The sequence below is a fragment of the Somniosus microcephalus genome, chromosome 8 (genome assembly GCF_052327205.1).
Source record: "Somniosus microcephalus isolate GS21.2 chromosome 8, FLI_Smic_1.0, whole genome shotgun sequence".
Lineage (NCBI taxonomy): Eukaryota > Metazoa > Chordata > Chondrichthyes > Squaliformes > Somniosidae > Somniosus > Somniosus microcephalus.
The window spans coordinates 152,481,631-152,505,604 of record NC_140994.1 but is presented as its reverse complement, the minus strand read 5'-3'; the positions used below and the strand labels follow the sequence as shown (position 1 = coordinate 152,505,604).

Here is a 23,974-nt window from a genome sequence, read left to right as displayed (position 1 = left end):
CACTGCTCCCAGCACTTGAATGTCTCAGCGACCAAAACTCAAAGTACTCGAAGTATGATTTGCATAGAGTACTATGCAGTTTGGTCAGGTAAACTTTAGATAACCTGCTCAGGAGAATGAATAACAAACCCTGTTTGATATTTACTTTTAGACACTGGACTATCTTATGCCTCCTCAAGATCATACTTCAGTCTTAGAAAGCAGTGACGCATCACAACAGGCTTCATTTAAAGTTTAAAATATGACTGGGTTTATTGTACAAACAATGAACAAGCAAATAATCGAACAGTGATGTAATAGTTATATACGTAAAATGATGGGAACAGCAGCATAGTGGTTATGTTATTGGACTAGTAATTCAGAGGCCTGTACTAATGATCCAGAAACATGAGTTCAAATCCCACCATGACAGCTGGGGAATTTAAATTCAGTTAATTAAATAAATCTGTAATGTCATGGTGGGATTCTGAGGACCAAGGTGAGATAGTTTCAAGGGCACCAATGCTGATGTAATAGATGGCAGATGAACTTGAGATGACAGAAGCAATCTGTCAATGGTGAGAGAGGTTGTTCCAATGAGGGGACACTGGATACAGAGTTTACTCCAAACACTTGCAACCTGTATAAAGCTCAATCTGCCAAATGCAGTAAGCAGCAGCTTCTGAGCTTGAAAAGTGAACAGTTGTGAGATGGCAGCTTTTATAGCACATTTGCAGCTGTCAAATAATGAGATGATTATATGGCCATTCAACTCCCGACCTGCTTACCTGACGTGATCCCCGAGCAGCATGGACCCCGTGGGCGGCCTTGTAAAATGGTAAGGTGAACTCAAAATACTTGTAATGGACTGTTAACAAGGTCATAATGACCTGAATTGCCTCCCCCGCTGTTGCGTGTTGGGTCTTTTCAGCGCTGACAGACCCGCCCACTGTCAAAAACATTTTTTCCCACCATACCCGACACCTAACGTGCCTGCTGCCCCCCCGAAAAATTCTCCCCCCAGTATCAGTAATGGTGACCATGAAACTACGGGTTGTTGTAAAAAGCCCATCTGGTTCATTCATGTCCTTTAGGGAAGGAAACCTGCCGTCCTTACCCGGTCTGGCCTGTATGTGACTCCAGAACCATAGCAATGTGGTTGACTCTTAACTGCCCTCTGAAATGGCCTAGCAAGTCACAAGGCGGCGGCTCACCACCACCTTCTAAAAGGCAATCAGGGATAGGCATGAGTGAATAAAAACAAAGGAAAGTCTTTTATCTATCTTCTCAAGCAGACAATAAAAAGATTGCAAATCTAAGAATTGAACTAATCATTTTGTAAAAGACTTTTAAATATACACACTGTTTTACCCTATCTTTCAGGAAAATCAACTTGTCTTTTCTGAGATTTTCAAATAGCTTCTTTCAGAGATTTCAAACTCTCTCCTTTCCTGGAAATTTCTAACTGCAGCTCTCATGGTATTTAAATTTCCCCCAGTTTGAACAGAACAATCTTTTTATATCCTGGGAAAATAGTTAACGGGACTTCAAGGATTTTGACCATCCTTAGCACTCAGATTTAAAAAGAAGCCGTCAATCATGTACAACCAGTAACCATCACAATGTCAATAGATTCCCTCTTCAGCTTACTGCAAGGAAGATCATAACAAATTCTACAGCAATGGCCCAGAAATTCGGGTCCCAACGCGTGAGTACGCATGGGGTACTCGCGCGTCGGTCCAACGAAAGTGCCGGTTTCGTGCATGCACTGCGCATCCGCAGGAAACCGGCACTTCCGTTCCCCTGAAAGAAGGGGTTGACATGTGGAATGCGTATGCCGGAGAGGCAGCGTGTGCGCATTGAACTTACGTTTTTTTTGCAGGTTTCTCCGGGAGGGTAAGTCTCCAACAGTTACACTTTTAAAAAGCAGGCACAAGGCCTGCTTTTAACAAGGTAAGTGGTGAATTAATTAAAATTAAAACATTTTTTCCACAGGTTTATTATATTTAAATACTTTAAAGAAAGGTAAGTTTATTTTTAGCCCCATTAGAAAATGTAATTAATTTTTTCAAAAATTTAAATTATTGTTTAAAATAGTTATTGCATGTAATTTATAGTTATTTTAAAAGTGTGATTAAAAAAAAATATTTGGAGTTTTAGTGATGTTTTGGGGCTTATAGGGCTAGAAATTCAGTAGGCTTTGCGCCCAGTTTTCGCCCAAAGAGGGCTTTTGCACCACTTGCTGAGATTGCGCCGATATTCAGCGCTGCGGTAATGGCGGCGTTAGCCAGTAGCGCTGCGCCGCCACCGATGACGTCATCGGTTTGCGCAGTGCCCCGCTACCGCCCCGCTACTGGCCCGACCGCCATATTTAGTTGCGGCCGCCTCTTCCGCAGCGGCCGCAAACAGCGATCTGAAAACGGGGCCGTCCTGCAGCCTTAGTGGGGCGAGTTAAGGCGGAGGAGCGGACGGCCGCTTTTTCGGCGGCCGCCTGCCCGCACCTCCTTCCCCGGCCTCCTCCACCCCACCCCCCGCGGCATTGCCGGCTGTTTTCCGGGAGCCCGGCACTTCTCCGTGGTGCCGGGCTCATTTGCCGGCACTTGCGAGCGGCGATCTCGCTGTTGCAGGCACCTCCCCCTTAAGAGAGGGAGGAAGGCCTGCAGTACTGCAGCCTGCCGCTCCGCAGCGGGTGGCGCTGCGGCACCTAGCGCGCCTTGACGCAGCCACTGGGGTCCAATTACGAAGGAGCTGCAGGGAGGGAAGGGGCCGATCTCGTAAGAGAAGTAGATCTCCATCAAGGGGTAAAGAGTAGAGGGAGCTGTTGAGACGTCTCATTTGTAGAATTCAAGGCCGTCTACACCTGCTGTGAATGTTAGTCATGTTTTGGGTAGTGTCGTGGGTTTGCCAGACAGTTATGTGTTAGTTCGTTAGTTATGCTTTCTGTTGCCATTGCTTTGTCATGCTGGAAGGAAGCACTTTTTGGAAAATAAAGAAAATGTTTTATTTACACTGTAACTCTAGACTATTTACAAGCATGGTAGCCTTCATAGGCTTTGGGCGAACTGAAGGGCACTGTTCCAATTACACCCAGCATTCCATCAGAAGGGCCTAGAACCGAGTCCTTATGAGCCTCTGACGGACGGCCCTTCCAGTTTCTGGACCCCTCCCGTCTTCCTCCTCCTCCTCCTCCTCCTCCTCCTCGTCCGCCTGCTCTGCTGGACCTTCAAGGTCGGCTGGCATTGGCTGGGTGCGTCGGATGGCCAGGTTGTGGAGCATGCAGCAGACCACGACGATGCGCGACACTTGCTCCGGCGAGTACTGCAGGGTGCCCCCCGAATGGTCGAGACAACGGAACCGCTGCTTGAGCACACCAATTGTGTGCTCCACAATGTTCCTGGTCGCCTGGTGGCTGGTGTTGTAATACTCTTCTGCCGGGGTGCTGGGAAAACGGAGCGGGGTCATGAGCCATGGGCAGAGAGTATAGCCCTTGTCGCCAAGAAGCCAGCCTCGTGGGTGAGCCGGGGCCTCGAAAAGTTCAGCCACTGAGGTCTGCCGCAGGATGAACGCGTCGTGGCTGCTGCCAGGGAATTGGGCGTTGACCGCGATGATCATCTGCCGGTGGTCACAGACCAGCTGCACATTGAGGGAGTGGAACCCCTTGCGGTTGCGGAACTCTTCGGGAATTCTGTAATGGCGCCCGCAAAGCCACGTGTGTGCAATCAATGGCGCCCTGCACCATGGGGAAGTCCGCTATAGCCGCGAAGCCCTGTGCGCGCTCCCCCTGCTTCTCCAGGGTCAAAGGGAAGGTGATTAATTCCCGCCTCCTATATAGGGCAGCTGTAACTTGCCGGATGCAGCAATGCACCGCAAATTGAGAAATATTTGCAATGTCCCCAGTTGCTGCCTGAAACGAGCCGCTGGCGAAAAAGTTTAGGGCAACAGTGACTTTGACGGCCACCGACAGAGAGGTCCTGCACTGTAACCGCGGCTGCAGATCTTCAGCAAGCAGGTGGCACAGCTCAGTCACCACATCCTTTCCGAATCGGAGCCTTTGCATACACTGCTCCTCCGACATGGCAATGTATGACACCTGCTGCCTGAAAACCCTGGCAGCGTACGGTCGCATTTGGCGACGTCCATTGCCCCTCCTCCTTCTGGCCATTCCCAGCCCTCTCTCCCTCCGCCTCTGTGCCCTTGCCATATGTTCAGCCAGCAGGACGTTCCCCTCCAAAGCAGCTCCCATTATAATGTGAAAGAAGTAAGACGCAGTAATATCTCACCAGCAAACTGTTGTGGACAGGGCTGAAGGTCCAAAGGCACCGCTGGCTCAATGAAAAGTACGCTCTCCCACTGAAGGTCAGCAACTCTCTCCAACAACCAGCAAGAAGCCCACCCAAAATGGCTGCTGCTTTTATACTAGTGCAGTCCCCTTTAAATAGCACCCCCATAGCCCGAGAAGGACTTGGGAACGTTCCAGCAAGCTGTCACTATTAGCGCCAGGCGGGCGCCACTCAATTTCCGGTCCGGGGCGCCAAAAAGGCGTTGCACACTGAAACGACGTCATGCTCTGCCTGCACCCGCGAGCGGGCGCTAAGATTTAGCGCCGGCGCTAAAACCCACTCAATATAGCAAGAGGCGCTGGGTTCACCGCGCATGGGCGAAAATTGGCTAACGCCCCACTTCTTGGCCTCTTTAGGCGCTAATCGCTGGCGCAGGCAACCGAATTTCTCCCCCACTATGTATAGTGACTGAATATTAAAAAGACAGTCACCAAACTAAAACCTTGACAAAATTACATCAAATTTATCATAGCCTCATGCAGCAGCCCTAATAATATCCATAGAATTAGTCTTAATTCTTGAGTATAGGCTCGCGTATTCAAAGACTGGGCATTTTTGCTGTTAAATTCTGGTTTATTTAAAGGCACATTAAAACACCTCATGCTGTTTGAATAGTCACTTTAATTAAATATAAACTGAACAATCTCATGAAGCCCAGAGCAGTTGCCAGGTTGCTTTCGACATGGGCCTCAGCGGAAACATCATAAAATGTGTTTCTAATTCTGTTCACATGCTTGAAGTTAGCATCTCATGTAATGATGAGTTGCTTTACAGTAGTCATTTATGGATTATGTGTTGCATGCGAAACAGCAACATGCAGGAGATAAACTTAACATGAAATTTGAAGCAAATGTGGATTGTAACTTAGCTTTTCATTGCGGGCAAACTTTGTACAGTAAACAGCCAAGTCTGAATTCACAGCTGCTTAACTAATTAACATAATATAGGGTTGTACCATTTTATTGCCTACTTGCACACATTGCAGATGCATTACTATTTGTAGTGGTAGTGAAATCCAGATCTGCTAAAACAAGTGCAGGTTTCTTGGCACCAAAATGTAATTAGAATTACCATTACTGGCCACCTGAAAATATTAGGGGGGAAACATTTGGTTGCTTTGCGCCTCTCGTTAGCAACTAACGCCTGGGCGCGGCGCCGCCAGTGCCTCCCGCGAAATTCAGCGGAAGGTTAGCGGCGGCGGTAACCGTTAGCGCCCCGTGGCGCTGTGCCACCGCCGATGATGTCATCGCCATGCACAGCGCCCTGGCTGCGATCTTCGGTAGCGCCCCGACTTACCGCCAGACGCTATGTCTGACAGGGTCAAGGAGGCCTACCTGCGGCCGGGGCAGCGCTAATTAAAGGCAAGGTGCCAGGCGGCCAATTTTGTTGCTGGCTACCTGCCAGCACCTGCCCCCGTTGCTGTCCCCGGCCTCCTGTGAAGCCCCCCCCCGCAGAGTGCCAGCTGCGCTCCGTGAGCACGGCACTTCTCTTCAGTGCCGGGCTCTTTTGCTGGCACTCCGATCCATGGTGGCCCAGCTGGGCCCCGGGTCGCGTTGTGCCAGGCCCCTCCCGTTTAAGAAGGGGAGGAAGGCCTACAGTACCGTGGCGCTGCAGCACGTAGCGCCGCGATATTCCCTTGCAGCGTCCCAAGAGGGAGGTGGAGTGCTACCATTCAATTTCGGCAGCAGGGGCGCTATTTTTTTCGGGGCGCTAAAAGTAGCCCCCCCGGCAAAGTTAGCGCCCCAAAGGGGGCGTGACTCAATTTTTCCCCCTAGGTCATTTATCAAAACATTAAGGGGGAGAAATTCGGTATCGCCCCATTTGGGGCGCAATTATCGGCCGGGCGCAAAGATTAGCGCTTGGCGCTAATTATCACCTCCGACAGCAAACTTGGCTTTAATCGCCCCAGGAGGTGATTGGAGCGCTAAATCAGGCGCTACACACCTCTCTTAAGGCGCTAAGGCCGAGGAGCGAGACGCTACCTCACAGCACTGGTGAAGCTCATGTGATTTCAGTCAGCAATGGAACACATCCAATTCTTAAAGGGGAGTTCTGACGAATGGTCATTGACCTGAAATGGTAAATCTGTTTCTCTCTTCACAGATGCTGCTTGACCTGCTGAGTTTCTCCTGCATTTTCTGTTTTTATCTTAAAGGGGAGGGTTGATCTTGCTCACCATCCACATCCTGCTATTGCAGCCTTGAATCTCGGCCTGAATCTCAGCCTGGACAGACCTGTACATCAAATCTGCTGGAAAGAACAATGGAGAGAACCAGGGAAAGAGCTCAGAGTGCAGACCCCATAGTCTCTTCTAAATCGATACAAGGAAGGGCAAATCAAAACCAACCTGCAAAGTGCTGCTCATTACCCAAAACTCCTTCACACAGCATTGAATCTCTCCAGAAGTCTCTCTGTCTCTCTCTCAGAATGTGTGGTGCAAAAATGTCACTGACAAAAAAAGGCAGGAAGTGGTCACCTTTAAATAGCGCTCCCCCAGTCCCTTTCTGACAGCATAACGCTCCCCTCAACCTGTCATTGCTAGCGGCAGGCAGTAAGGCAGGGGGCGCCACTCAATTTCCAGTCCGGGGCGCTAACGGGGCATTGCGCACTCGACTGACGTCAAAATCTGCCGGCGCAGGAGATCGTGGCGGTATTGTTTAGCGCCGCCGCAAAATGTCTGGTCAATTTCGCGAGAGGCGCAGATATCGCCGCGCCCGGGCGCTAGTTGATTTGCGCCCCACTTAGCGCCCTCTTAAGGCGCTAACGGGTGGCGCTACCAACTGAATTTTTCCCCCTAAAGAACTTATAACATTCCAACTAACCTGTCTTTAATGTTGTCATTCACAGCCTCATCATACAATATTTTATGGTGAGGTTGTTGGCATTGGGAGTGTTTATTGCTGTGGGCAAAATGTCCTTACAAAATGACCAAGTCTTGTTGGCTGACTTGCTGAACACAAGGCATGGCAAATTCAGTTACAAAATTATCCTCATCAGTCTTTAGTTTCATGCATTCCTTGCCACCTTATGCTCCTCTTGCTGCACACATGGTTCTTGACGTGGTCTGTCTACATGACCATCTACGTCAACATCACTAAATTTGGAGGGTTAATACTTCAGAGTCGATTTTAACTCACCCTGCCTGATGAAAACTGGGCAGTTGAAATGGAGCAGGAGACTTACCACTGTGTTCCCACCTCGATCTGGCTGACTAAATTTTTAATTGCAGGTGGCAAGGACACCCAAACGAAGCCGACGGGGTCCTTCTTTATATAAGTAGATTGGGCTCCGTTGATGTAATCGCGACTCAACTTCTATTTTACCTGAGGCCTGAGTGGGGGAGCAGTGGTCGCTTCCCTCCCCCACCCCGCCCCGCCCCCTGCCCCCTTCCCCCAAACCTTAACCGCCGTTCCCCTCACTGATCCTTCCGAGCTGCCCGATTTTAATTCCTGGGCAGCCGTATCTTGTTGACTGCCAGGCTGTTTTAGTCGAGAAGTGAGCAAGTGGCATGCTAAAATTGACCGAGGCTTCATTCTACCTCTACTAGACGGGCTGGCCATCCGCTGGGCCGCTTGCTGCCCGAGAGTAAAAGTTGACTACTTATTCTGCTACTGATTTGTGTTTTGTGCCCATAGTCATCAGAGAACAACAATAAATCAGCTTGGTGATCTAGCACATTTGTACACCAACTCAAGGTACTGCCGACAGCAAGATCCTGGCTTCAGCTGAATCATGATGCGGAGCAGAGGTTAAGTATATCCTCAGAGGGCACAAATGAAAATGGGATATAAATCAACTTGCATTATTCTGAAGCACCTTTTAACAACCAACTAAAGTGTAGTATAGACAGCAGCTTGGGCCACAGTCACAAATGCTGCATAATGTGCATTTTTACTTTACAAACGCAACCTGCACGCATCTCCCACCCCAACATTCTCTGAAAAAGAATTCAGAGAATTAGGATTCATTAAACAAAATTTGGAAGACCATGGGCCAGATATTCCGATCTCTACGGGTGGGTACGGGCTGTGTACACACTCGTAGGGACATCGGAAATGCTGGTTTCAGGCATGTCAAGCGGATGTGCTGAAAACCGGCATTACCGATCTATCAAGAATGCTCTTGACAGATTGGACGCCTGCCCTAGAGAGGGGCCTCTGCGGGCAGATAGTTCTGCTTTCTGGAGCCCTCCTCCTGCTGAAAATCTTTAGAAATCTTACACCTGGTGAAAGCAGGTATAAGGCCTGCTTTTACCAGCATAAGAGTCGAAAAAAAGCAAAAAAAAATTTCACTCATTTATCATTTAAAAATACTTTAAAAAAAGGTTAATTTATTTTTAGCTCCGTAAAAAACTTTAATTTTTTTTCAAAAAATTTAAGTTTTGCTTAAAATATTATTTAATTTATTGAAATTTCAACTAATTTTAAAATGTGATTTAAAAAAAAAGCTTATTTCATGTTTTAGTGTGTTTTTGGAGTGATCTCACTTCATATAGTTGACAGGTCTATCTGTCAAGTGTATGAAGGGAAATTCCCTTCTGCTCTTGGCTCCCCTTGGCCCACGTGATCCCAGGGACGCTTGCGAACTGCCTGCGCCTCTGGGATACGTGGGCCCTGCGCATTTCGAGTTGGAGAGGCCCAGGAGCGGAAGTGTCCGGACCTCGGGAGCCCTCAGGTAAGTTCGTAGATTTTTGCTAGGTCGGAGGACTCCGCATGCAGGAAGCCTCTGATCGAAAAATACGGCCCAATAATTTTTACTGATTTACCAACCTGAAAAAAATGCAGGAACTTATGCTGCAGCAAAAAGTGTAACCACAGATCGCAAATTTAACTGACTGGATCATGAACAAAGTGGGAAGTTTAGAATTTAGGGAGAGTAGGAATTCGGTGCAGAGAGGGAAGGAGGTGCTTCTTTTTGGCTTTAACACTTGTAGTGGTTTATTTAAGCTTGTGTAAATATTTAAAATTTTGTTCAGAGTTTTAGCGCTTAGTACAAGTTAGTGTGCAAAAAAACCCCCAAAAACTTAAAGCAGACTGAATGCTAATGCCTATAAATAAATATAGACTGAGATAAGGTAAGGACCAAAGAAAAAGAACAAAGATACCTAAACCAGGTTTCAAAAAGTGAGAGATTTTCTAGTAGCGTCGATTCGGCTGGAGTAAAGAACTCCTGGACCCGGAGATGTCACAAGACAGCAGGTTTGTGATTGGTTGGTGAGGAATACATTTTTATTGCTCTCAGGTTAGTAAATAGCAAGTAATTTGTTTAATAAAAGCAGTCTACCTAATTTTAATTCAGGCTATCAATAAACAAATAAATAAAAAAGACTAGAGATGGCAGGGCAGGCTATGTGGTAGATGGAAGTTCGTGGACAGTGAGACTGTCCCGGATTCCCACAGCTGCAGGAAATGTCTCTGCCTTGAGTCACTCTGGCTCAGAGTCATTGAGCTGGAATGTGAGTTAGAGACACACCGAAACATAAGGGAGGGGGAGGAATTCCTGGATAGTTTTATCCAGAACACAGTCACATCCCAGAGGAAAGCACAGCTTCAGGAAGGAGAGGGTGTGACTATCAGGTAGCCAGGTAGTGGGGACTTAGGAAAGGTTGAGAAGGAGGTCCTGCAGACACTGATCCTGTCCAACAGGTACAATGTACTCGCTACCTGTGAGGACAAGGAGAAAGTCTGCGAGGAGGACAGCCGCAATGCAGACCAAGGCACCATGGCTCAGAAGGCTGTCCAAGGGTGGCGGGGGGAAGAGCAGAATAGAAATGTGGTAGTGATAGGTGATTCTATAATTAGGGGGATAGATAGTGTCCTATGCAGCCACGAACTAGAGTCCGGAAGGGTGTGTTGCCTACCTGGGGCCAGGGTAAGGGATATCTGGAGGCAGCTGGAGAGGAATTTGGAAAGGTGGGGGAAAATCCAGTTGTTGTGGTCCATGTCGGAACAAACAACATAGGTAGGAATAGGGAGCAGGTGCTGCTGAGTGTGTGTCAAGAGTTAGGAGCAAAATTAAAAAGCAGGACCTCGAGGGTAATAATCTCTGGATTACTGCCCAAGCGACGTGCAAATTGGCATAGAGACAGACAGATCAGGAGAATTAACACGTGGCTAAAGGATTGGTGTGGGAAAGAGAGGTTCCTTTTCATGGGACACTGGCACCAGTACTGGGACAGGAAGGAACTGCACCAATGGGATAGGCTCCACCTAAACCGGAATGGGGCCAGTGTCCTAGCGGATAGGGTAAATAGGGAGGTGGCATAAAATGTTCCCTCTAATTTTTATTTTAGGTGCGCGGATATCTTTTCCAGCGTTACAGCTGGTGAGCGGCCTGTGCAGGACCGCCCAGTCACTGTGTGGCTGCACAGCTTAGGGGGAACATTGGTGGCATAGGCTTTAAACTAGTAAGATGGGGCAGGATCTACAAGAAATGAAACAAGCCTAAGTATAAAGGAAACTATAGTAATCTGGGATGTTGTGATTAAGGTTATCCACTAGGTGGTGCTGTAGCCAATGCTGCTGCTAAGGTCAGGGGTTTGCTTCCTGTTAAGGTCAGGGGTTTGCTTCCTGCTAAGGTCAGCAAAAGGTCAAATGCCAGGATGCAGGCCTGATGTATGTGTTTCCCAGTTGTTAATACAGTACTCGTGTTAATTCTAAGATATCGCCTCTTGAGTCCTTGTTCCACTTAATGGATTTATCACATTTGGCAACGAGGTAACTAAAGGACCCTGAATAACGAAGAAAAGTCTGCCGGGACGTTTACACAACAAAATCACGAGCTAAAGTTAGCTACAAGCTGGAAGAGAGCATGGCTGCCATGGTAGGAACGGTCTCCGCTTTTGATATTCAAGCACAAGCCTGGGAGGAATACTGTGAAGTGTTGGGTTATTTTTTTGAAGCAAATTAAATAAATGATGCCGGAAAAAGGAAAGCCATTCTGCTTAGTTCAGTGGGAAGCAAAACCTACAGTTTGATGAAGAATCTGCTCAGTCCTGAAAAGCCTGGAGACAAATCATTTGTTGAATTAGTGGCCTTGCTAAAAGAACATTTCAACCCTAAGCCTAGTGAGATTGTACAGCAGTTCAAGTTTAATTCAAGGAACAGGAAAAAGGAAGAGAGCGTAATGGACTATGTAGTGGTGTTGCATAAATTAGCACAAGATTGCAATTATGGGAACAACCTGAAGGAAATGCTGCGAGATAGGCTAGTTTGCGGAATTATGGACGACCGAATGCAGCGTACATTATTATTCGAGACTGGGCTTACTTATGAAAAAGTATTGAAACTTGCTCAAGCCATAGAGACAGCGAACCAAGATGTAAAAGAAATACAGGGTTCAGACAGGGCTAATGCTATGCAAGTTGCAGGTCAGGTTGTTGTGCACAAGTTGAACGTGCGTCAGAAACCACAACATGAGCATGTGAAGGCATGGTATAGATGCAAGGGCGATCATCTGGCGAGTGAATGCCGGTTTCTGGAGAAAAAGTGCTACAAGTGTGGGAAACAAGGACACATAAAATGAGCTTGCAGGGCGAAATCACCAGTGGAGGAATCCAAACCAAAAGGGGGAGGACAGCAAAACCAAGGGAGAGAAGTGAAAAAACATGGAGCACACCACATCAGCGGGGAAGCTGAGGAAGAAGAGGACATGTTCATAATGTATAGCATGTTAGAGAACATTCCAAAAGTGGCTCCTATCACATTGCAACTGACAGTAAATGACTCTAAGGTGAACTTTGAAGTGGATACAGGGTGCGGCGTGACCATAATGAACAAGGCAGAGTACTCAAAATTGTGGAACCGTGCAAAAGTTCCAGAGTTAAATCCTTGCTCCCTGCATCTTAAAACATACACAGGTGAACAAGTAGCGACATTAGGTACAGCTAAGCTAACTGTGCAACACAGGGACACAGTGGAACAGCTACCTGTAGTTACAGTAATGGGTACCGGACCAAACCTGTTAGGTCGGGGCTGGATAAAAGAACTTAAATTAGACTGGGGAGCAGTACATCAAATAGATGCAGGCAAACAGTTGACTTTGCAAGAAGTGTTGAGTGAACGTGAGAATGTGTTCAAGGAGGAACTTGGCACATTTAATGGCCCCCCCAGCTAAGATTTATTTAGACAAGGAGGCACCGCCAAGGATTTTTAAACAACGACCTGTGCCTTATGCCATGAAGCCAAAGGTAGAAGCTGAGCTTGACCGTCTATTGACAGAGAACATACTGGAGCCAGTGAAATGTTCGGAATGGGCAGCTCCCATAGTAGCTGTTTTAAAACCGGACAATTCGGTAAGACTCTGTGGAGACTATAAATTGATAGTCAATCGGGTGTCCAAACTAGAGCAGTATCCTATTCCCAAAACAGAGGATCTCTTTGCAAACCTGGCTGGAGGAAAGAAATTCACAAAGTTGGATATGAGTCATGCCTACTTGCAGATTACACCATAAATACACACAAGGGCTTGTTTACATATAACCGCTTACCGTTTGGTGTCTCATCTTCACACAGAATCACAGACACCCCACAGTGCAGATAGAGGCCATTTCGGCCCATCGAGCGTGCACCGACACATATCCCACCCGATCCCCGTAACCCCTACACCAACACATATCCCACCCTATCCCCGTATTTAATACCCCTAACACTAAGGGTCAATTTATCATAGCCAATCCACCTAACCCGCACATCTTTGGACTGTGGGAGGAAACCGGAGCACCCGGAGGAAACCCACGCAAACACGGGGAGAATGTGCAAACTCCACACAGACAGTCACCCGAGGCCGGATTCGAACCCGGGTCCCTGGCGCTGTGAGGCAACAGTGCTAACCACTATGCCACCGTGCTGCCCATCTTGTCCAGTTATCTTCCAGAGGACAATCGAAGGTGTACTGCAAGGGATTCCACATGTTTCCATCTATCTGGATGACATTCTGGTGACGGGAAGAACCGACCAGGAGCATCTGAGCACTCTGAGAGAGGTACTACAGAGATTGGAGAGGGCAGGGGTCCGGCTCAAGAGGAGTAAGTGCACTTTCCTGGGGAATGAGGCAGTGTTCCTGGGACACAGAGTGGATGCCACCGGGCTCCATCCACTCAAGGAGAAGGTACAAGCACTGCAGGACGCCCCTGCTCCTACAAATGTGGCTGAGTTAAAAGCTTACCTGGGACTGCTGAACTATTATAACAGGTTTTTACCAAACTTGTCAACTGTGTTAGCACCTCTTCACAAACTACTGCGCAAGGAGACACAGTGGCAGTGGGGAGAGGAGCAGGGGGTTTCATTTGAACAGTCCAAGAAACTGATGCTGTCGTCAGATGTGCTGGTTCACTACAATGCAGAGAAAGACATCATTCTCTCTTGTAACACTTCACCTTACGGGGTGGGGGCAGTTCTTTCACACTGCATGGAAGATGGAACTGAAAGACCAATAGGGTTTATGTCCCGAACTCTAACACCAGCGGAAAAAAACTATTCCCAGTTAGACAAAGAGGGGTTAGCAGTAATGTTTGGGTTACAGAGGTTCCACAAGTACATATATGGCAGGAAGTTCACCATATGCACCGATCATAAACCTCTTCTCTCTCTTTTCAATGAAATGAAAGCAGTTCCACAGATGGTGTCACGCCAGATCCAGAGGTGGGCCGTGACATTGAGGGCATATGAGTATGTCATCGTCTACAAGGCGGGCAAGTACCATGGGAACGCAGATGCCTTGAGCCGTCTTCCACTGCCAGGCACACCTATCCGTGCAGCTCCAGAGGACAGAGTGTTGATGTTGGAGGACACTGACACGGCACTTGTGACTGCAGAGCAAGTAAGAACATGGACAGGTAAAGATCCAGTACTGTCTAGAGTTCGAGAATATGTGGTGAGGGGATGGCCACAGCATCCGGAAGGGGCTGACTTCACACCCTAGAGTGTCAGGAAAACAGAGCTGAGTGTGCAGGATGGTTGCGTGTTGTGGGGAGCACGAGTGATTATTCCACAGCCAGCACGACAGTCAATCCTAGAGCAACTACATCAGTGTCATCCTGGGGTCTCGTGTATGAAAGTCTTGGCTAGGAGTTACTTGTGGTGGCCAAAGCTAGATGAGGAGATAGAAAATCTAGTCAAGACATGCAGCACTTGTCAGGAACACCGGAAGGCACCAGCAGCGGCTCCTCTCCACCCCTGGGTGTGGCCGGATAAACCATGGAGAAGATTGCACTTAGATTATGCGGGTCCATTCATGGGGAAGATGTTCCTCATAATCATTGATGCATATTCCAAATGGATGGATGTTTATCCTGTAAATTCTGCTTCCGCCACTACTACTATAGACTGCCTGCGTTGGAGCTTCAGTAATCAAGGGCTACCGGAGATCGTGGTAAGTGACAATGCCACTTGTTTTGTGAGTACAGAGACAAAAGAGTTCTTGAGAAAAAATGACATAGTGCAGGTGACCTCAGCTCCATATCATCCGTCCTCAAACGGACTTGCGGAGAGAGCCGTACAAACATTTAAAGAGATGATGAAAAAAAGTGCAGAAGGGAGTTTAGCAGCCAAAGTGTCACGGGTTCTGTTCAGCTACAGAATAACACCTCAATCCACCACAGGACTCTCTCCTGCTGAGATGTTATTAGGTCGTAGACTACGCTCCACTCTTGACCTTGTCCACCCAGACCTAAAAAGGAAAATGGAAAACAGACAAAACAAACAAAAAGAGAACCATGACAAAAGAACAAAGAGCCGAAGTTTTGGAGAAGGAGATGCGGTCCTTACCAGGAATTTCAGTTATGGACCCAAGTGGATTCCTGGCTTCATAGACTCAATGACCGGTCCTGTATCATACAAGGTCATGTTGGGTGATGGTAAGGTAGTACACAGACATGTAGATCAGATACTTACCAGACAAGGGGAAATTGAAATGAAGGTTCCAGATGCAATGGCTGAGGACAGGTTTGCCCCCAGTTATCCAAGTGCATCTGTGGTGCCACCACCAGGGACAGACACAATTACACAGGAACCCATTCGTCAAGAGGAAACCATCGTTGCAGAGTCAGATACTCCGAGCACTGCTCAGGAGCAGCTGGTGGCTTCACCACAAACAAGCAGGGACTTTACTGTCAGACGTTCACAAAGGCCTCGCAAGCCACCAGAGAGACTGATACTGACCTGTTAGATTTGTCAAGTATGGAACATGGTGAATGGAGACTTCTTATGTGACCCTTAGGAATGGTTGTTTGTTAAGAAATTCATACTGAAATCTTAAGGGGGGAGGGATATAGAAATCTGGGATGTCGTGATTAAGGTTATCCACCAGGTGATGCTGTAGCCAATGCTGCTGCTAAGGTCAGGGGTTTGCTTCCTGTTAAGGTCAGGGGTTTGCTTCCTGCTAAGGTCAGCAAAAGGCCGAATGCCAGGATGCAGGCCTGATGTATGTGTTTCCTAGTTGTTAATAAAGTACTCGTGTTAATTCTAAGATATCGCCTCTTGAGTCCTTGTTCCACTTAATGGATTTATCACAGAAACAGAAAAGGAGCGCAAAGGACAGACGAAACTAAGGGAGGACATAAGCGGCCAGGGAATAAAGAGAGTTGGTTAAAAATGAAGTGAGAGGAACTGCTATTAAAAATGAGTTAAACTGTATAGCAATGCACACACAGGGCTGGATTTTACCAGCCCTAAGGAGGCAGGTCTGGAGGCGGGACTGCTGGGAAAATCCCAAAGAATGGGAGCGGGTCCTGAACCCGCTCCCAACCCGCCTCCAACCAATCTTCCCGGGAGTCAGGTCCCCGATTTGCGCAGGGTCCCGAATCCTAGAGGCGTGAAGAGGATTGCAGCCACTTAACTGCCTGTTAACAGGTAGTTAACAGGCAGTTAAGAGGCTTTTTCCCATTTTTCCACTGCTGCTGCAGGCTTCCCGATATCAGGGAACCCCGCCATGGTAAGTGAGGCGTGATGTGGGTCTACTGTAATTTTTGTGTATATATGACAGCTGCAGAAGTGGTTTAAAGGATTCAATGGGACACTGGTGAGTATCAGAGGTAAGAAAAAGTTATGAAAGTAATGTTTAATATGTTTAGATGTTTCTGCAGGTGACAAGCTGTGAAGTGTTTGTGTAGGCTCATCTCATTGGGAGAAGTGACAGATGGCTTCTACAATCTCAGCCGTAGCTGATATCTGTTTTATCCTAAGGAGAGAGCAATTGGAGAGCGTGGGTGCAAGGGCTCACCTATGTACAGTGATTGTCAGTGTTTGACAGCACCTCAATGCTGGCAATCACTGTCAAATCATCTGTCAAACAATTGTGGTGCTTTTGCCTTTAAGAAAACCGGCAGATGAAGCGACATCAACTGACGTCATCTGACACCGACTTTCCCTTAATTGCCGGCAAGCCCACAGGGCGGGCTTAACAAGGCCAATCAGGGCAAAATAGCATCTGTTCATCAGACGTCGCTGGGGGTGGAACTAGAACCCGAAAACCAGCAGTCCCGCCTCGAACTCAGCCTTCCAGGTAAGATTCCGCCCAGTGTCCGTAATAAAAACACTCCTTCTTTCACTTTTGGTAAATGTGTTAATTGTAGTTATGTTCTTTACATATTTTTAATAGTTTTGGTATAATGACAAGCTGTATGCACGTGATATAATATAGTAAAGTATAATAATGAGATTGTAAAGTTATACGTGACTCTTGAACCAATGATAGGATTGCAATGTTTTAAACAGTTTGCAGTAGGAGATGACAGACATTTTGAATCAATGCATTGATTGACTCCCCATGTGCAGCACCACAAAAGATCAGTGTATTTTCTAAATCAAAATGAGCAATTTCATAGGGCATCCACTAGTGTAGTAAAATCTACACTTACCTTACCCAACACAGACTAGACACCAAGCACAAGGCAACTTTTTTTTTAAACAGACTATTGCCAACCTTGATCCTGATAAGCATAATATACATCAAATGTAGCAGAATAATTATGCCTGCTTTTGATGAAAGGTTATTCTTTCCAGTGTAACCTTTCTTTATCCTTACTGAATGATAATGCTGTGTTTTTTTTCCCCAGCTGTTTCTGTTTCAGATTTTTAACAGGTTTTTTATTTGGAGGAATTTCTCACATATATTTGCTTAGGCTCATAAAGTTAAATGTCACTTATTTATATGAAATTTGTTACCTCGCTAATGAAGGTCTTTGCAGTACGTGGGTTAAGGAAAAGTAAGGCTCTTCGAAGCATGTCTCGGAAACGGCTCAGCTCATCAAACCCAAGTGTAGAAAAAAGGCCTGTGAACATGCTGCTTATACTGGTCTCAACCTTTTGTAGTGAAACCTCTATTCCCTGCTGACCAGCTCGACCCAAGAATTCTTGAATACCACGAATATCTGTTCAAATGTTCAAAAAATTAAGTATGAGAATTCATTCAGTACATTGATTAATGTATTATAAGGAACAAATTATAGTTGTCCTATTAACTGCTTTATGACCATGTTGCATACAATAACTACAAGTATCCACCATTCACATATCAAAATAAAAGCAATATCTATTTACCTTAAATATTTTTAATTTTAATGGAGAACTTCAGTGGCCTCTTGTGGTACAAACTAATTAGATTGAAATATTTTAAATTCTTTTTTGTGTTAATATATCTGCCAGACAAACTTATTGGCAGATAATTCAGTAAACAACAGAAAAACTGGTGGTGGCAGAGATGATGATGATGTCTGTAAGTGTCCAAAATGGAAAATAAATGTGCAAGCCACTCAATTTCCAAATACTGCAGTTTCCTGTTGGCAGCATCATGATACCAACTATGCAGAAATTTAAGCCAACAAATCAGAGCTCAGCTGTGATAATCACAGTTTAGTACTTTAACAAGCAGGCAATGCCCCCAGTAAGAAACACACCAACTGGTAATCCAGACATGCTGATGGGGAATTTGAGAGCTCCGGCTACAAAACAAAATGACAGTACATTCCATGTGCAGCAGATACTGACAGCAATATTCAGCTCACAAGTATACCCTCCATGGCCACAATCTGCATGTTCAGGGATTTAGTTTCCTCTGTGAGCTACTTAGTGCATTGGTTAACATATTTGTGCTAAATTGCAGCCTGTGCTATTTTATTGCAGTTGATGATAACCCATTTAAAACAAAATAGCACAGGCAGGAATTTAATGCAAACATATTAACCAGATGATGAAGGGAGCACCCAAAGGAAATGAAACCCCCAGGAACAAACTTAGAAAGAGATAACCAGTTGAGTGATTGCAATTGCCAAATGAAGAATATTTCCACATCAAATAGACCACTTACTAAATACTTGCCATCAACTACCAGCAAGGAAAACTATGCTTTAAGAATAGGAAAAGATCACCAAAGCCAAAACAAATCAGGTCAGCTGCTTAGTTTCTTTCCTTTTATGAGGTGTTAGGTATCTCACGTTATTATAGAAAAATACTCTTTGTTCTGTGATTCATTTGCCCACACTGAATGCAGCAAACACTAATGCCAGATGCTGAATGCAGAAGCACAATCTGATATAAGTGAAGCTGTGGGGAGTTAAACACGACAAAGCCTGTATTGTCATGTTATACCTGTCGTACCAGTTATTGCATTGCCCACCTTTACCCATCATATTACTCCTGATCTAATCTTAACCTGCTCTGTAGGTTAGCCAATTTACAGAATTTCTGCATGACAGATGTTGGGAAGGGGAGAAAGGCTCTGGCCCATCAAATTCACACATCAAAGCAAGTTCTTACCATAAAAATAAAGTGTAAACTTTTTAATTTGGCAAGCTGTGCTTTTCACTTATTGCACCCTTTGTATTGGATGCAACCATGCTCTAACTATACTACTGCACCAATTATTTGAACTGTTGGGTTTGGATCCACTTTCAGTATTGCAGTGTTAACACATAAATACTGTTTGTGTCACATAGAAAACATGACATGGCCATTATCTCAGACTTTTGGTTTCATTTTCCTTAAACATCATTTTGCACAAATGTATATCAAACAAATAATTTTAATCTAAAGAATTGTGAGTTTTGCATCAGTATTAAAGCTGTAAATTCAAGTACAGTTATTTGTACTTGACAATTAAAAGGAAAACCAGGTTATGTTATTACCGTATGCATCATCATAGAAGATCATGAACTTCTGCCAGGAAAATTCCGTGATTACTTTAAGAATGACTTCATTGAAATAATCAGGAGGACGGACAGAAAGCGTGTAATCATTGTTTCTTGTATTCCTTGCAATAGAACATTGAGAACGTGGAGTTCCAGCTGGTGTTCTCTGAATGTAGAGGTGAGGGATATGCATTCCATCTGCAAAGGACTGCAGTGAGGCTGAAGGTGCACAGCTAGTGGAACTGACAAGGGCCAAAATCCCTTGTGATACAAGGTCACAGGCTGAAAAAAGAAAGACATTTTCCATTAATGTAATCAACAACAAACAGCAATTGCATTTATTTAGTGCCTTTAACATAGACCAACATCCAAAGATGTTTCACAGAGGCCTAAGAAAAATAGGTGTTGAGCCAAAGGAGGAGAAATTGGGTTGAAGGGATGGGTTATAAGGAGCATCTTATTGCAGGGAAGGGAAGTGCAGGGGCAGTGTGGTTGACAAAGAGAATTCCAGAGAATGGGACCTAAGCAGCTGAAGGCACAATTGCCAATGGTGGAGTGAAGGGAGGGAGGATGGACTCTGAGAATCAGAAAGTATGGAGATGGGTTGTATGGCTGGAGGAGGATATGTAGATAGAGAGAGGTGTGGCCATGGAGGGATTTAAACACGAGCATGAGAATTATAAATTTCAGGAGGTAGAAACCAGGAGCTAAAGTAAGTCAGCATGGATGGAAGAGATGGGCGACCATGAATTGGTTCTGGATAGAGTACCTACCAGTTAGTAAAGTTTTGGATAAGCTGCAATTTATGGCATGTGGAAGAAGGGAGGCTGGCCAGGAAAGCATTGGAGTAATCAAGTTGGGAGTTAATGAAGGTATGAATGATGATTTCAGTGGCAGATGGGTGGAAGTAAGAATGCAGATACGGTCTATATGGAAGTGAAGGCTGGTGGCCTTTATATTGGAGAGGATATATGAGGTTGGTGACTCAACTTGGCATTGAGTAGGATATTAAGATTGTGAATAGTCTGGTTCAGCCTGAGACAGTGGCCAGAGTTGGGTGTGCAGTCACTGATAAGGGTATAGAGTTTGTGGTAGGGTTTAAAGACAATAGCTTTGGTCTTCCCAATGTTTAGGTGGAGAAAGTTACAGGTAATCCAAGATTGGATTTCAGACAGGAAATTTGACAACAGTGGAAGGATCAGGAGGGGATATGGGGAGGTGCAACTTTATTTTTATTCATATTTTATGGGATGTAGGTGTCCCTGTCAAGGCCAGCATTTATTGCCCATCCCTAATTGCCCTTGAGAAGGTGGTGGTGAGCCGCCTTCTTGAACTGCTGCAGTCCATGTGGTGAAGTCACTCCCACAGTGCTGTTAGGTAGGGAGTTCCAGGATTTTGACCCAGTGACGATGAAGGATCAGCGATATACTTCTAAGTCAGGATGGTGTGTGACTTGGAGAGGAACTTGGAGGTGGTGGTGTTCCCATGCACCTGCTGCCCTTGTCCTTCTAGGTGGAAGAGGTCACGGGTTTGGGAGGTGCTGCTGAAGAAGCCTTGGCGAGTTGCTGCAGTGCATGTTGTAGATGGTACACACTGCAGCCACGGTACGCCGGTGGTGGAGGGAGTGAATGCTTAAGGTGGTGGATGGGGTGCCAATCAAGCGGGCTGTTTTGTCCTGGGTGGTGTTGAGCTTCTTGAGTGTTGTTGAAGCTGCACTCATCCAGCCAAGTGGAGAGTATTGCATCACACTCCTTACTTGTGCCTTGTAGATGGTCGAAAGGCTTTGGGGAGTCAGGAGGTGAGACACTTGCTGCAGAATACCTAGCCTCTGACCTGCTCTTGTTGCCACAGTATTTATGTTGCTGGTCCAGTTAAGTTCCTGGTCAATGGTGACCCCCAGGATGTTGATGGTGAGGGATTTGGCGATGGTAATGCCGTTGAATGTCAAGGGGCAGTGGTTAGACTCTCATTTGTTGGAGATAGACTTTGCCTGGCACTTTTGTTGCGCGAATGTTACCTGCCACTTATCAGCCCAAGCCTGAATGTCAGCCAGGTCTTGTTGCATGCGGGCATGGACTGCTTCATTATCTGAGGAGTTGTGAATGGCACTGAACACTGTGCAGTCATCAGCGAACATCCCCATTTCTGACCTTATATTGGAAGGAAGGTCATTGATGAAGCAGCTGAAGATGGTTGGGCCTAGGACACTGCCCTGAGGAACTCCTGCAGCGATGTACTGGGGCTGTGATGATTGACCTTCAACCACCACAACTATCTTCCATTGTGCTACGTATTATCTGAATAAATGTGGAAGCTGACTCCATGACTTTGGATGATGCTGCCAAGGGACAGCATGTAGATGAGAAAGAGAAGTGAGAAATTGATCCTTCGATGGCTCGAGTTAATGGTGCAGTGGTGGGAAGAGAAGCCATTGCTAGAGCTGCTTTGTCTACAACTGTTTAGGTAAGAGTGGAACCAAGCAAGAGCAGTCCCACTCAACTCGACAATGAAAGAGAGGCATTGGAGGAGGGCCATGTGACCAAATGTGCCAAAGACTGCAGAGAGGTCAAGGAGGATAAGGAGAGATAATACACTGCTGTCAGAGTATGTCATTCATAACTTTTGTTAGGGCAGTTTTGCTGTTGTGAGGGTTAGAAACCTAATTGTAGTGATTCAGTCAAGGAATTGTGGGAGAGATAGGCATGGATTTTTGAGGTGCTTACACATTCAAAGACCTTGGAGGGGAAAGGGAAGAGTGAAAATGGGGCAGTAGTTAGCCAGGACAGAGGAATCTTCATACTTGTGGGAGGTGATGGTGTAGAGATAGGGGTGAATGGTTAAGGCGTTTGGTAGGAGAGAAAAGAGCCTGGGGCTAACTTTCCCTCCAGGATGAGCTTAGAGTATTAGACGGTTTTAACACAATTTAATTTAAATATCAGTCATACCAACCCTATGACTCTTTTGAAGGAAGCCTAGCATAGAAGCTTACATCCCAAGGTACAACTATTACATGTAATAATACATCTGTGCCTCCCTTCCTCTCTTAGATATTGCTCATCTATGAACCAACATGCGTACTTGTAGTGCTCCACTAAATGAGATATCCTAATATTACTGCTGTAAGCTCTTAAATTGCTGCTAAGACGTCAGCACTCTCACATTAAGGTAGGGTGGCCATACGTCCCCATTTTCCAGGGACAGTCCCGTTTTCCAGGGACAGTACCCAGATGAGGTACTGAGCACCTGGACAAACAATGTCCCTGGAAGAGTCCTCGGTTCACAAACTCGTCGCCGAATACCCTAGCTACCATTTTATTTGAATAAGCTCCATTCATCCTAATTGCAGCATGCATAAATCCGCGCCTGCACTCAGAGATTCCGAGACGGACCAATCAACTGGGCCCACTGTTGACTGATAGCTTCTCTGCCCATTGGCAGCGACGGACCAATGAAAGGGTGGATCAACACTTGTTGTCTGTTGAATTGCTTTGACCAGATTGGCTTCAGTTTGGACCAATTAAAGAACAGAGCAGGAGCGGGGGGGCTGGTGTGAGTACTGGCCAATGGAGCGGCTGTGTTTGCACGGGAGGTGTGATGGCGGTGTTGTCTGTGTGAGCCGGAGCCTGAAGACAGATAACACTGAGGGAGCATTAATGCACAGAGTGGAAGGATTTTAGTGTCTGCCTCTAACTCGGAAGTCAGGGCTCAATACCTCAGTCTCATTCTGTCCTATGGGAACAGTGCAAGTCTGAGGCTAAACATGGTTCTGTGTGTATATGTGTATATAGAAGGGGCTGTCTTTGTGCCTGAGGATAGCGGAACTGCTCCATGCCATTTCCATTATAATTATGCCATTGGCAAGCAGCATGGTAACCCCTGCCCTCAACTATCTCTGTGCCAGGGCGGCCCCCTCTCTTCCCAAGTCTGTTTGTGACAGGTGGACCCTTTTCCCTCACTCTGATTTCCCCCTCCCCACTAATCTGTTTGTGCCATGGTGACCCGCTTCCCTCACTGTGATTCTGCACAGGGTGATTCCCCTCCCCACTAATCTGTTCAGTCCAGGGTAACCCACGTCCATACTCGTCTGTCTGGTTTTGGGGGTGGCCATCTGGTGATTTTGACTGATTTACTGTTTGCATGCATTACTATGCATACAAACTATATAAAATCATTTTGTTCATAATTTTATAATGCACCACTGGTGGCGAATGTCATTTCTGTTAATTCTCATTAAAATTATACCACATGGACTGCAGCGGTTCAAGAAGGCGGCTCACCACCACCTTCTCAAGGGCAATTAGAGATGGGCAATAATTCTGGCCTTGCCAGCGATGTCCACATCCCATAAACAAATAAAAAATAACTCATTATATCCACATTATCGTTGACTGCATGATGGTTGATGGAGGTTAATCTCTACGCATATTCCACTGGCAGAAGCAACAAAGTCGCCATGCCAGTATTCTTGAAACACGGAGATAGCACAGCAATCATTAATAAATCTGTGAAAATAAATGATTTGGGCAGTGAC

At 46.1% G+C, this 23,974-nt stretch overlaps 1 protein-coding gene across 1 annotated transcript in view; it reads right to left on the bottom strand.

Moving 5' to 3' along the window:
• LOC147113870 (glutamate receptor ionotropic, delta-2-like) overlaps nucleotides 1-23,974 on the bottom strand; it is an 826,198-nt gene that overhangs the window by 406,350 nt on the left and 395,874 nt on the right. The window contains exons 3-4 of the mRNA XM_085995253.1: nucleotides 19,441-19,725; nucleotides 17,483-17,688 (exon numbers count right to left, since the gene is read on the bottom strand). Coding sequence (XP_085851379.1) covers nucleotides 17,483-17,688; nucleotides 19,441-19,725 — 491 coding nt within the window. The remainder of the gene's footprint in view (nucleotides 1-17,482; nucleotides 17,689-19,440; nucleotides 19,726-23,974) is intronic.